The sequence below is a fragment of the Elephantulus edwardii genome, unplaced genomic scaffold (genome assembly GCF_000299155.1).
Source record: "Elephantulus edwardii isolate Elephantulus edwardi_28Jun2011 unplaced genomic scaffold, EleEdw1.0 scaffold00001, whole genome shotgun sequence".
NCBI lineage: Eukaryota > Metazoa > Chordata > Mammalia > Macroscelidea > Macroscelididae > Elephantulus > Elephantulus edwardii.
This window is the reverse complement of record NW_006399751.1, coordinates 526,662-538,437: the sequence shown is the minus strand read 5'-3', so window position 1 is coordinate 538,437 and position 11,776 is coordinate 526,662. Positions and strand designations below refer to the sequence as shown.

General features: G+C 45.2%; 1 protein-coding gene across 2 annotated transcripts in view; it reads right to left on the bottom strand.

Annotated features, from left to right (window-relative positions):
• Positions 1 to 1,648: 1,648 nt before the first annotated feature.
• Positions 1,649 to 11,776, bottom strand: part of GLG1 (golgi glycoprotein 1) — a 124,755-nt gene continuing 114,627 nt past the window's right edge. For both annotated transcript variants that reach the window (XM_006878609.1, XM_006878610.1), the window contains 9 exons: positions 10,440 to 10,532; positions 9,876 to 10,013; positions 8,611 to 8,734; positions 7,693 to 7,835; positions 7,418 to 7,519; positions 6,044 to 6,151; positions 4,096 to 4,216; positions 3,479 to 3,585; positions 1,649 to 2,322 (listed from right to left, as the gene is read on the bottom strand). In XM_006878609.1, the coding sequence (XP_006878671.1) occupies positions 2,155 to 2,322; positions 3,479 to 3,585; positions 4,096 to 4,216; positions 6,044 to 6,151; positions 7,418 to 7,519; positions 7,693 to 7,835; positions 8,611 to 8,734; positions 9,876 to 10,013; positions 10,440 to 10,532 (1,104 nt within the window). In that variant the 3' untranslated portion in view covers positions 1,649 to 2,154. The remainder of the gene's footprint in view (positions 2,323 to 3,478; positions 3,586 to 4,095; positions 4,217 to 6,043; positions 6,152 to 7,417; positions 7,520 to 7,692; positions 7,836 to 8,610; positions 8,735 to 9,875; positions 10,014 to 10,439; positions 10,533 to 11,776) is intronic.

Below are 11,776 nucleotides of genomic sequence, written 5' to 3'. Positions count from 1 at the left end.
CAGCTGAAGACACCAGCATAGCTATCCCTTCTTTTTAATCATTTCTAAAGATGACTAAAGTTTCATGAAATTAACCCCTCTGCGTACTTCTATAACTGCTGTAGACAACTTAGGAAAACTTCTGTTAAGAACAGAATTAGTTAGACCCACTGGGGTTACAGACATGCTTCACATATAATGGGAGAGAGGTGGCAGAGATGGAGTGTGGTATCCCCAGCCTCGTCACATGGGAGGTACTAATCCTATCCTGGAAAAGGTGTCAGACATGTCGGGGGGCTACAATTAGGCAACATCCCTGGTTCTTGATCCCAAGCCTCAGCAGCTGCCCCCATTCCGATGGAAGGGAAGGACAGGGAGTGTTTTGCCCAGCTCCAATCAGCCCAGCAGTGGTGGTGGTGGGATATGCAAAACGTACTCCGAGACTTTCAAGTTTTATGAGACTGAAGAATCCCAGGACAGTGGCTGAGAGTCAGGAAGCCTGAGCCCAAGCTGCTCAGCAGAGCCCCTTCATGACCGGCACTATCCTGGGGATGGGGAGGGGGCAAGGTGTACAGCTGGCTTCTGGAGCCTTCTGCCTCCAGGAAAGGTAGCAAAAAAGAAACAAGGAAACCACAGGATTCAGATACGTCCTAAGGAGTAATTTAGATCAGCTGACCCACAAACCTTGAATTTAAAGACATCTCAGGGAAGACAATGTTGGTTCAGGTACTGCAGCAAATGTGGACAGCGGCAGGTGAGGCAGGGGGAGGAAGGGCACCTGAATGGGCCTTGGTCATGTGGACAGTTTTAGGCACATGATTTATAATACTTTGTGGACATCTAACAGATTAATAAAATATATATTATATAAATATATCTCCTACTGTACATGCTGCTGTCCTGTGCAGCCACTGTGACTTCGCACCCCAGACTCAAACAGAGGTGTGCCAGATTTAACATGATGCCTGCCTGACTCCTACCTCTGTACTGCCCGAACTTGTCCTCTCTGCACCAGGGAACGAGGGACAGGGACCAGGAAGCGGGCTTCCACAAAGTGCAGGTTTGAGAAAGGCATTTTAATCAATGCCTAAGGAAGTGGGTTTACATAGCAAATGAATACAAAGGGACAGAAAATGCAATCATTTCCACACTCTCTCCATGTGGGGGCATAAAGGAGCTTGCCCTGGGAAGCTTGCCTTGAGAAGGCCGAGGGGTCAGGCAGGGCTGCCAGACACACCCTGAGACCACACCATCCTTTCTGACCTGTAGTTTAGCCCTAAAAATAAAGCAGAGCAGAAGGGACAAAACCTTGGTTCTTCCTTCCTGCCCTGCCATCCACATGTCAGAGGAAACTGCCATCCCAGTCAATGCCTCGGCAAGAAGCTGAAGGCTTCTGGAAGAACTGCAGAAGATTCCTGGGAGTCCCAGGAACCGATGATGAGCTTCATCAACTTTGCGTCCTCTTCCCAACCCATGCGCCCTTGGCCCGGGGCGGGGCATGCTACGCTTCACTGGGATGAGGAGGACAGAAACACTGGGGCCTGTGCTCTTGACCAGCAGTGGCTCTCCCAGGATGGGAGCTGAAGGCATTACTGTTCTAGCAGAAGACACAACAGGACCAAGAGCAAGCCAGTTAGTGGTCTCCCGCTCCTGGTGGTGCCGGTGACCTGACACACGAGGCAGGGCCCACTGGTGGTGCATTTCCCCTCTACAGTCCTGCCTTCACTTTACACAGTCACACAGAAGAAGAACCCCATTGCCCAGACCAAGACTGGAGGAGAGCTGTTACTATATACACTTTTTTCTTTCTTTAAAAATTGCGTTCCTTTTTTTTTTCTGGGTGGTGGTTTAAAAAAAATCATCTGAGTTGCAGGTCAGGTGAGTTGGTTCTGGAAGTACTGGTAGCTCCGCTGGCATGAGAGACTTGTCTACAGGCAGGTAAACCCAAGTTTGCCAACAGAGGCAATAACCGAAGTGGCCAGCTGCTGATGCTGAGAACGAAGACACCGTGGACGGGAGTGACATCTGAGGTGGGACAATGTAGTGGGTACCTGCTGCTGCTCTAACGGGTGTTGGTGTCACCTCTGAGAAGAGTGAGGTGAGTAGGTACATTATACAGGAGGGCTGTACAAACTGGGCACTGGACAGGCGGTTCCTTTGGTGGTCAAGGTAGCTCTACCTGTCCTTGAGCTCTCGTGTCACCCGCTTGGTGATACGTCCACACATCAGGCCAATCAGGAACAATATGCAAATGCTCCCACTGATTACAGACAGAATGTAGTTCTTTGACGGGGATGTCATCACTTGCATGGCGAGATCAGAGAAGCCATCAGCTGGGGCCACCTGGAAGGACATGTGACAACGTCATCCTCTGACAGAGAATCAGGACGGTGGCAGTGCTCGGACTAACTCGCCACCTTTAACTGCTAGTTCTTTTCATGGCTCTTCTTTTGGAAATGGAGGAAAACAAACAAGAAAATCAAACACAAAGCTCCAGCACTTATTCAGGATCATAAAACTGTATCTACTATACAAAAACACAAAGAGGTACATTCAGCCATGATCCTTCACCACCATCACCCTGCTCACCCAGGACATCAGACCCTGAACAGAAGGCTTGCCTCCCCCTCACTCTGTGCCCACAGCAGTTCTAGCCAGGAGCAGGTTTGATTCCGTCCACATTAGAGATGAAGACCCACAGGTCTGGCCTGGAGGGGAAGTGACTTGCAGAAGGCCACAGCTTCATTCTCACCACGAGTTTCCTTCCTATATCTGTTACTTTTGAAAATACAAACAGAAGGTGTGGTGTATGCTAATTCTACATCCTGATCGTACTCATTCCACATGCATATATGATAAGCGTTCCTCTACGACAGTATCATCTGTAAACATGACTTACAGTGACTGAACAGACTTCATCAACTTGCCCAGTCTAACCAGTTCTCCTCACTGGTTTCCTAAATGGACCTCCTCAAGAGCCTGCTATGGCAGCGTGAGGACAGAAAGGTGCCTCAGACACACACAAACCCGCTCTTTTCAGTTAGCACAGCTTGGCGGAACCTGGGTGCGTGGGAAGGGGTGGTCCTGCGTGGGTTGCTCATCTCCAGAGCTCACCTCATGTACCGGGGAGGCCACAGGAAAGGCTGGAGATGAACCCAGTGTGAGCAGCAGAACTGCCATGCAGTGACAGGAAGCAGGGCACAGTGGAAGCCAGTGCTGCTTCAGCCAAGCAGGCCTTTAAAGCCTCCTCTTCCTCTTAAGAAAACATCTTAAAGGTTGGCGATGGGGAAGAAGGTAGAAAGCTGTGATCTGGGCTGACCCTGTAAATGCCTTGTACGCAAAGGGTATGGGGCTCCAATTCATGGACATCAAGGAACGCTAAAGAAGAGGTGCATGAACATTTTTAAAATAGACTTAGCCAAGTCTGATAATCCAGCCGTGTGAAGAGAGGGAGGCTGGCAGCAGAAGCAGCAGCATGAGGCTGTGTTCTGGATGTTACCTTGGCTGCATAGCTCCACATCTCAATCCGGTCATTGAGGCGCTTTTTGCACTCGGGCTGTAACCTCACTCGCTTGTCCTCCAGGGCCTCCATTAGGCAGGACATTTCTGTGGAAGGACAAAGAGAAGCAGAAGGATTTGTAACTCCTGAGAAAGAAATTCCTACATGGTTGGGATTCAGAGCTTCCAAGCAACCGAGAATTCAAATTTGGCTGCTGAACAAAGTTCAATCCATGCCAGGAAAAGTGACCCCTGAGCATAAGGAGAGGAATGGAGCTGTGCTGGGGCTCCCACTGAGCCTGTCTACTGAATCCAGTCTGGAGAAGCTGATGATGGGAGAATTGAAGGCCGTGGCGATGGCTTAACTTCTGCTTCCCTAAAAAATATCTAACAACACCTTTTTCCACCAAATCTGTAGCTCTGGTCATTGCTCAGAGAATTCAAACTGCAGGACTTTCTCCGAGTTTATTTTGCTACACATGCCCCAACCAGTCTGACAAGGGTTGAGCTGCAGCTACAGAACAGAGTAGCAGCAACCAAAATCTATAGTCTTTAATTTCTCTGAGACAGGTCAGCTAGGGTAAGTGTGAACACAGAAGTGGGCCAGGAGTGACTTACGTCGCCCTCGGCCAGGCGTGATGGCTGCACAGTGGTGTTTGATGTCCAGGGCACAAGCTGTGTGAAGAACTGGGTCCACAAAGATGTCTGCTTTGCTTTCCTTCAGCATGTTTAACACTTCCTGGGAAAGGAAGACCACTGATTGCTGAGAGAGTTTTCACAGAACAAACACATCTGCTCTACTGCTTGAAGTACTTTTCCTGCAAACAGAGTCTCAAGGAGGAACAATTAGGAGTTAAACAACAGAGAATAAATACTGTGTGAACTAGTGATGTAAAGAATGCAGTAGCATCCAACTAAGTAAATAAAATACCTTCTGGAGGTCTACTGCATGCTGATTTGCTGCAGAGTAAAACAGGAAGAGACTGCAATTCTAAGACCCAATCTGGATCCCTGACACCTGGTACGCCATGTTATTTTAAAGTACTTAAATGTGTTGTATTACAATTATTGTTATAGAAAACCATACTTGCTTCATACTCTACCACTGCTACCCTCAAAGGAAAAAGAAAAAAAGACCAATTCTTGTTTGAATTGACAGGTTTTGTGAGGAGGAGTAATAGAAACATGACAGTACTGACAAACAAGCCTTCAGTAAGCAGAAAGGCCAGCTTGCTCTCAGCAGAAAGGCAGGAGCCCCTGCGAGAAACAAGTAATAAAAACCCAAACCCGAAATCCACATACTGCCCAAACTGCCCAAAAGGGCTTCCTTGAGGACGGTGTCAGAACCTTAAAGGAGTCCAGCTCAGGACAAGATCGTAATTTATTTTTTTTGGTTTGTTTTTTTTATTTTATTATTTTTGTGTGAGTGTACCGTCAAATCAGATCTGACTGGTACAGGAGGAGATTGTCCCTCCTTCCTCGGCAGAGCATCTGGTGGATTCGAACCGTGTGCCTCTGGGATTGTAGTTGCAGTTCCTTGCCATTAAGCCACCAGAGCTCCCCTCCGTAATTTAGTTTTAAATCAACTCCTGTCACTCCCTAGGTCACGTGCAATCAGAAACTTTCTCAGCAGTTGAAAATCTACACCACACGTTCTCACTGATATGTTAACAAGGGCACAAAAACCTTTTTAAAATAAATGATAAAACTTCAGTAAGAAGATTAAACACTAATTCATTCTCAATTTTGTAAGATCATCTATGCCTAGTAGTTAAATTTCCTAGAAAGCTTCTTTAGAAGAGAAGCCATGGTGATGCAGTGTTTAGAGAGCGCGGCTGCAAACCTACCAGCAGCTTAGTGGGACCAAGACATGGCAGTGCATTGTACGGGCGGAGTCACAGCCTGGGATGCCCCACGGGACATCCACTCTCTTCTATGGGGTCACTGTTAGTTGGAATTAACTCAATGGCAAGTGGGATTTGGGTTGTTATAAATCTTGAATCTGACTGACAAATTGATACCGACTTTCTGATCTGGTATTGTACTCTTATGCCCCTAAGAAATAGTCTAGTCAAATTAACACATTAAAGAGAAATATAAAGATATTCACACATATTGATGTGTACTGTCAAGTCAGAACTCAAACATAATTAGTGTGCGTGAAAGAACTGTAGCAGAATATGGTTGAACTTCAATATTCAAATTACAGAAAATTCATGGTCAAAAAGGCTAATGGAAAATTTAGGAAATAGAACAGAGTAAATTCTGCAAAGGAAGGCGCAGACTTTTTTGTATCATTGAGTGGGAACTCACAGCTGACCCTCTAGAGGGTTTTCAAAGAGTGTTAGTCTTATGGGAGGAGATGGTCCATCTTTTTCCCCATGGAGCAGCTGGTGGACCTGAACAACCCATCTTTGGGTTGATAAGTGACAATGTCCTTACTACTTAGCTAGCAGAACTCCCTGATGCAGATTTTAGGTTTTATAATTCAGGTGCGCAAATAGCCTTAAAGTGAAGAAGAGAAAGAGGAGAATGAAGTGCGTGGTGGGGATATGATGGTACTTACCTTTTTACACATTTCCGTTTTGATTTTCAGTAAGTTAACCTTGAGGCACTCTTCCACCTGACCTGTCTGCTCCTGGGCTGCTGCTTCTTCAGCACAAAGACTGGAGATCTTGTTGAGCATAAGAAATGAGCAAATGGTTTCAAAAGTCAACAAGAGAGGTAATTACAACAGGCTCTGGACAATGCTGCGTCGTGCTAACAGTGCCTTGCAATGGCCCCTGCTGCTTCCTAAGTAAGGGAGCCTATGGTGGGCCTCCAACCCCATGAGGGCTCTTTCCAAACAGTTTTGCCTGATTTCATACCACTCCCCTGGGACGAGACACTAGGCACTGCTCCTCTTCAAGGCAAATGGCAACAGAGATGCAAACCAGGACATCAAGGATAGCCTTAAACTGTCCATACCGAGACTATTCCAGGATTTGTAAAGATAAAGAGCTTAAATTTATTGGAATAGTTCTGAGTAATCTTTGAAATATTGCTAGCTATGACCCCTATCTTGCTTGGAAGGGTGGAGGGACAGTCCAATAGAGGAAGATCCCAGATGAGATGCACTAATATAGTAACTGGGGCAATGAGGGTAGGTGTGTCAGAGACAGTGAGATTGGCCCAGAACAGAGCAGGGTTCAGAACTATCGTGGTGTCATGATGAGTCATGGTCGACTCAGTAGCACATCATAACAACAACAACACATGACCCCCTAAAATTGACATATGTCAGTATAGTTGGTTCCTAACTTTTATTTTGTTCCTAGTTGGGAAGTCTACTAATTTCCAAGGATAAGTATTTCTTTGGAGCTTTTATGGGAATATGTTTATGTTTCTGGCAAGTGTTGAGGAGGTCTGGGCTGGCCATGATCAATTAAGAGAAGGAAAGAACAAACTAAACTACATCTAGATAGACAAAGCTATTGGCATCGAGGAGGTAAAATTATCCCTCTATGCCGATGGCATGGTAGTATTACTTAGAAAACCCTAAAGACTCAGCAAGAAAACTATTGGACACAGTGGTTCAATTTAGCAAAGTGGCAGGATACAAGATCAACATAAAAAAATCAGTTGGATTTCTCTTCAGTGACAAAGAGAATACAGAGCTGGAACTAAGAAAAACAATACTTTTAACAATAGATAGATAAAGCTGAATAATACTCTTGTTCAAAAGAGAACTATGGAAACAAGTCTGTGCAGTTACAGCACTTCAGCCACGTCTACTTCAGCGTGACAGAGAACCAGCAACTGAGACAATGGGGAACTCAGAAGATGGGCCTTCAACTAACCACTGATTGAAGGATCAAGGGAAAGAAAGCATAGTAGAGTCCTTCAGTAAGAGCTTTCCTGACCATCTCTGGTCACAGCCAGTTTTGCATGCAAATCCTACCTCTTCTGAGCAGTGCAGCTGGAGCTGAGGGTCTAGTCGGTAATCCAGAGCAGACTCCTGGATGATAATCCGGATCTGGTCTTCACAGTCTGAGGACAGGCGCTTCACGTGAGAAAGGAAGCAGAAATCAGCTTTTTAGTTGTTCCCTTAGTCCCTCGGCTGGGAAGGGATGACAAAGGTCTTGGGAAAGTACACAGGGACATAAAAAATGAAAACTCTAAGGGTTAGAGTTGACTCCATATATGGAATTCTGTGACAAGCCCAGGCTAGTTTACCTGGTCAGCATATCTCAGCTTGAGGCAAGAGATGACTTGACCTTCTAGTTCAGAATCATCCTTGGCCTTTGTCAGGATTCCGTGACAGAATTTAGGAATGTCAGCTTTACAGGCTTTCCTCAGTACAGGGTTTAAGCGGTAATCTAGAGCAGAGAGCAGTAACTATGTGACAAAATATTCCACGTGGGTATGAATGTTTCCACAGAATTCACACTCAAGTCACAATAAAAAGTTAAAATATCCACCGAGATTAGGGAGCTTTTGAGAGACCCCTTGTCCAGAAAGGGGCCCTGAGGAACACAGGGACAACCACAACCACTGATGTGTTAATCATTGACTAGGTCAAGGCCTTACGGTACTATTTCTAATCAGGAATAAACTAAGGTGAAACAGATATGGAGATCTGGGGTCCCTTCTACTCTATAGTAGCCTCACAGGGACATGTGGTTCTAGACAAAGCCATCCTCACAGAAAATCGAGCAGACACTTGCAACCTCCCCGCAATAGACACTCCTGAAATCATCGAGGAGAAAAAAAGCAAACAGGCTTTGCCCATTGCAAGCTCTTGTAACTTAAAGCTCTAGGTCTCTATTCTAAAAGCAGATTATGCTGCCCCATGCATAGGGCTTTGTGAATTTCCAGGCCCCACCTTTGTGGGGCACACTGGCACTGATTGCTCAAAGTAGGCCGCTCATGGGTGGTTTTCTAATGTTTTTCTCCTCCCTAGCCATCTCTTTTCCATCACTTCCATTCCATTCTTCTCGACTATCTTTAAAAGAGGAGTAAGCCATTCTGCTTACATTTAGACTCATGCCCATAAAACTCACGTGCAATAAAGTGCCCAACTTAATGAGGATCCTGAGCCCATTCAATGTTACTTCAGTTCTGCCCTCAGTGGGACCAGGAAAGCAATGCTACCTGTGTTCTGGGTGATCTGGCGCTTGGTAATCATCTGTTTACACTTGGGATCCATCAGTTCACTGTTTTTATTTTGTTTCAAGCATTGTAACATGGTTTTAGAGTCGGCTTCAGGACAGAACCTCTGCAAAAAAAATAATGTTTAATAATATAGTTACAAAAATGTGGCACTTAGCACCACAGGATAAGTCTGGTGGTGGCTGTTTGGTGCCATAAGGTGTGACCCATAATGACCTTATGAACAACAGATATGAACCCTGTCCTATCCTGCTCCATCCTTACACTTCAAATAAGTCTTCTCTCTCCTGGAAAATTTAAGAAAGCAGCACCCTAAATGTATCACCAGGTACCAGAGAATCAGCGAGGCCTGAAAAAGCTCCAGGCCCTAGCGTGTCACTTGCTCCATTCTCTCGCACATATCTATTATCTGTTTGTTACTTTGAAGAGTGCTGATCCTATATGGCTTTGGAAAACAACATGGCATCTAATAAGCTTAAATACTGTTTAAACATGAGTATAATGATATACCAGGTGACTATGTCTAGACATATCTACTCAACCCCAGTGGGAAAACCTAGGAATTACCCACGAGCCAACCTATGTGAAAAGTATAGGGAGAAGGGTATAGGCTAATTCATCTTTACACTCTAGGGCTATCATCCTGCCAAATTCTAAGGGGTTGGCCCCTGAGTACTTATTATTGTCTTTTTTTTTTTTTTTTTTTGTCTTTCAATACAGTTTCATTTTAACCTGGAGAGGAACTCACCTCTACTTGAAACCAACAATCTTTACACAATGTCTGACAAACTCTGCAAAGCATCAAGTCTCCTTTCCCAGTGCTCATGTTTTTAACGAGGTGATTAACAGATTGCTGAAATACAGATTTTAATTCAGTGTATCTGGGGCGAGTATGAAAATTCTCAGCAGAGATTTGAGCTAGGAAAACTAGACGAAGCCCTGGGCCAAAGCCATGTTAGTTCAGTTTGTCAAACATGAGTGTCCATCTGAATCCCCAGTGGCCTCCTGCAGACTGTCTGCTCTCTCCTCACAGCTTCTCTTCCTGTAGGTCTGAGGTGGGACTCAAGAATCTGTAATTCTGAGCTGCTGCTGCTAATCAAGGGGCCGTACACTGTGAAAACCTAGCTCAGTACATAAAAGAGCTGACACAGATGAGTACAGAACTGTATTCTCCAGCATTTAAGGGAGTTTATGTTCTTGTCATTTTCTTTCCCTTTACTTCTGACTGCTTGCTTTCGATACCTTACCTTTATCATCTGCTTGCAGACTCTCATGAGTGTGTAGTCTAATTCCGGGTCCATCATCTCTGTCTCCTGCAGCTTAAATACTTTCTGGTGGCAACGTGTACTCAGCTGCTTCTTGTTTTCTTTCAGACATTCAATAATCTATGGCATAAGAATTACGGTCTAGTTGAGGGGTATGCCAGGGATGGGTAATCACGTATTCTGACTGGGGTGCATTCGGTTCTCTTTGTGTCTCCCATTTCCTTGCGTTTCTAATTCTCAGGAATGGGAATAAGATTTTCTCACCAAGGAGGATTCTATCTATAAAGCCACAAGCTTAAAGGGTAATAACAAACCAAACTGTAGAGAGGAGGTGGCATTCAAAGGGTGGTTAGAAGATTATCAGGCAGATACATGGGGAAAGGCAACATGAAACAGGGAAGGAAATGGGTAAGAGGCAAAGAAGAGGGCAGGACTTGTTGGGGACTGAAAAGCAGTTTGTGGTCAGAATGTGATGGAGCCTGTCTACCAATGAAGAATTTATGATTAAAATAATATCTTCATAATAGAAAAATAAAGCAAAGTTACCTGAGCATTGCCATACTGCACAGCAGAACAGTAGTTCTTGATGTCATTCTTGCAGGCTTCATACAGATCTGGTTCCAGTCGGATGTCTTCCGTCTGCATGAGAGAGAGAGTCAGCATGGAAAAGCAAGCTTAAGCTGGAGAGGTTAAACGTTCTACACACTTACTTGCTGGCCGGATCTTGCGTAATGATTGCAACTTCTACAGAGCCACAGTGGCAGCAGTTATGCCACCAAAATAGTGACACGGAGTCTGTGTGCAGAAATGCCACTACCCTGATTTAATTTCATTTTACTTGAACTCACAATAAACGCATCTCAACAAACAGCAGTCAAGAAATCATAAGAAATACTGCACTGGTAAAACCTGCTGTCAAGGACTTCTTCAATGTACTCAAGAGCGAGGATAATAATTTAAATGCCAGGGGTGTGTCCTATCTCCATACCTTTTCAACCTATATGCAGAGCAGATTATCTGTGAGGCTGGGCTGTATGAGTAGAAGTGTGGCATCAGGATTGGAAGAAGATTCATCAACAATCTGTGCTATGCAGATGATATAACCCTGCTTGCTGAAACTGACGAGGACCTGAAGCGCCTGCTGCAGAGTGTCAAGGACTGCAGCCTTCAATATGGATTGAGGCTCAATATCAAGAAGACAAAGATTCTCACCACTGGGCCAATGGGCAGCATCAGGATGGTGAAGGGAGAGATTGTTAACAGCTTTAGTTTGCTTGGCTCCACAGTCAACTCTCGTGGCACCAGCAGCCAGGAGAGTAAAAGACATATTGCGATGGGAAAGTCTGCTGTTAGGGACCTCTCCAAAGTATCAAAGAGCAACAATGCCACTCTGGAGACTAAGGTGCGCCTGATACAGGCCATGGTCTTTGCAACTACGTGCTATGCATCAGAGAGCTGGACAATCACTAGGTATGATAGAGAATTGATGCCTTTGAGTTGTGGTGGAGAAGAGTACTGAATATGCCATGGACTGCTAAGAAAACAAATAGATTCATCCTGGAAAGGGTTAAACCAGGCTGATCCTTGGAGGCAAAGATTCTGAAGCTTTCATCTGACATACTTTGGACATGCTGCAAGGAGGAACCAGTCCTTGGAAAAGGATGCCATGCATCGGAGGGTGGAGGTACAGCGCAGGAGATGAAGACCCTCTACGAGATGAATCAATTCAGTGACTGGGGTAATTGGGGTAGGTGTGTTGGAGACAGTGAGATTAGCACAGCATAGAGCAGGGTTTAGGGATGTTGTACACAGGGTCACTATGAATCTCAGGCAACTCAACAGCATGTAACAACAGCAGCAGCAAGGTAAATCCGATGCAAGCC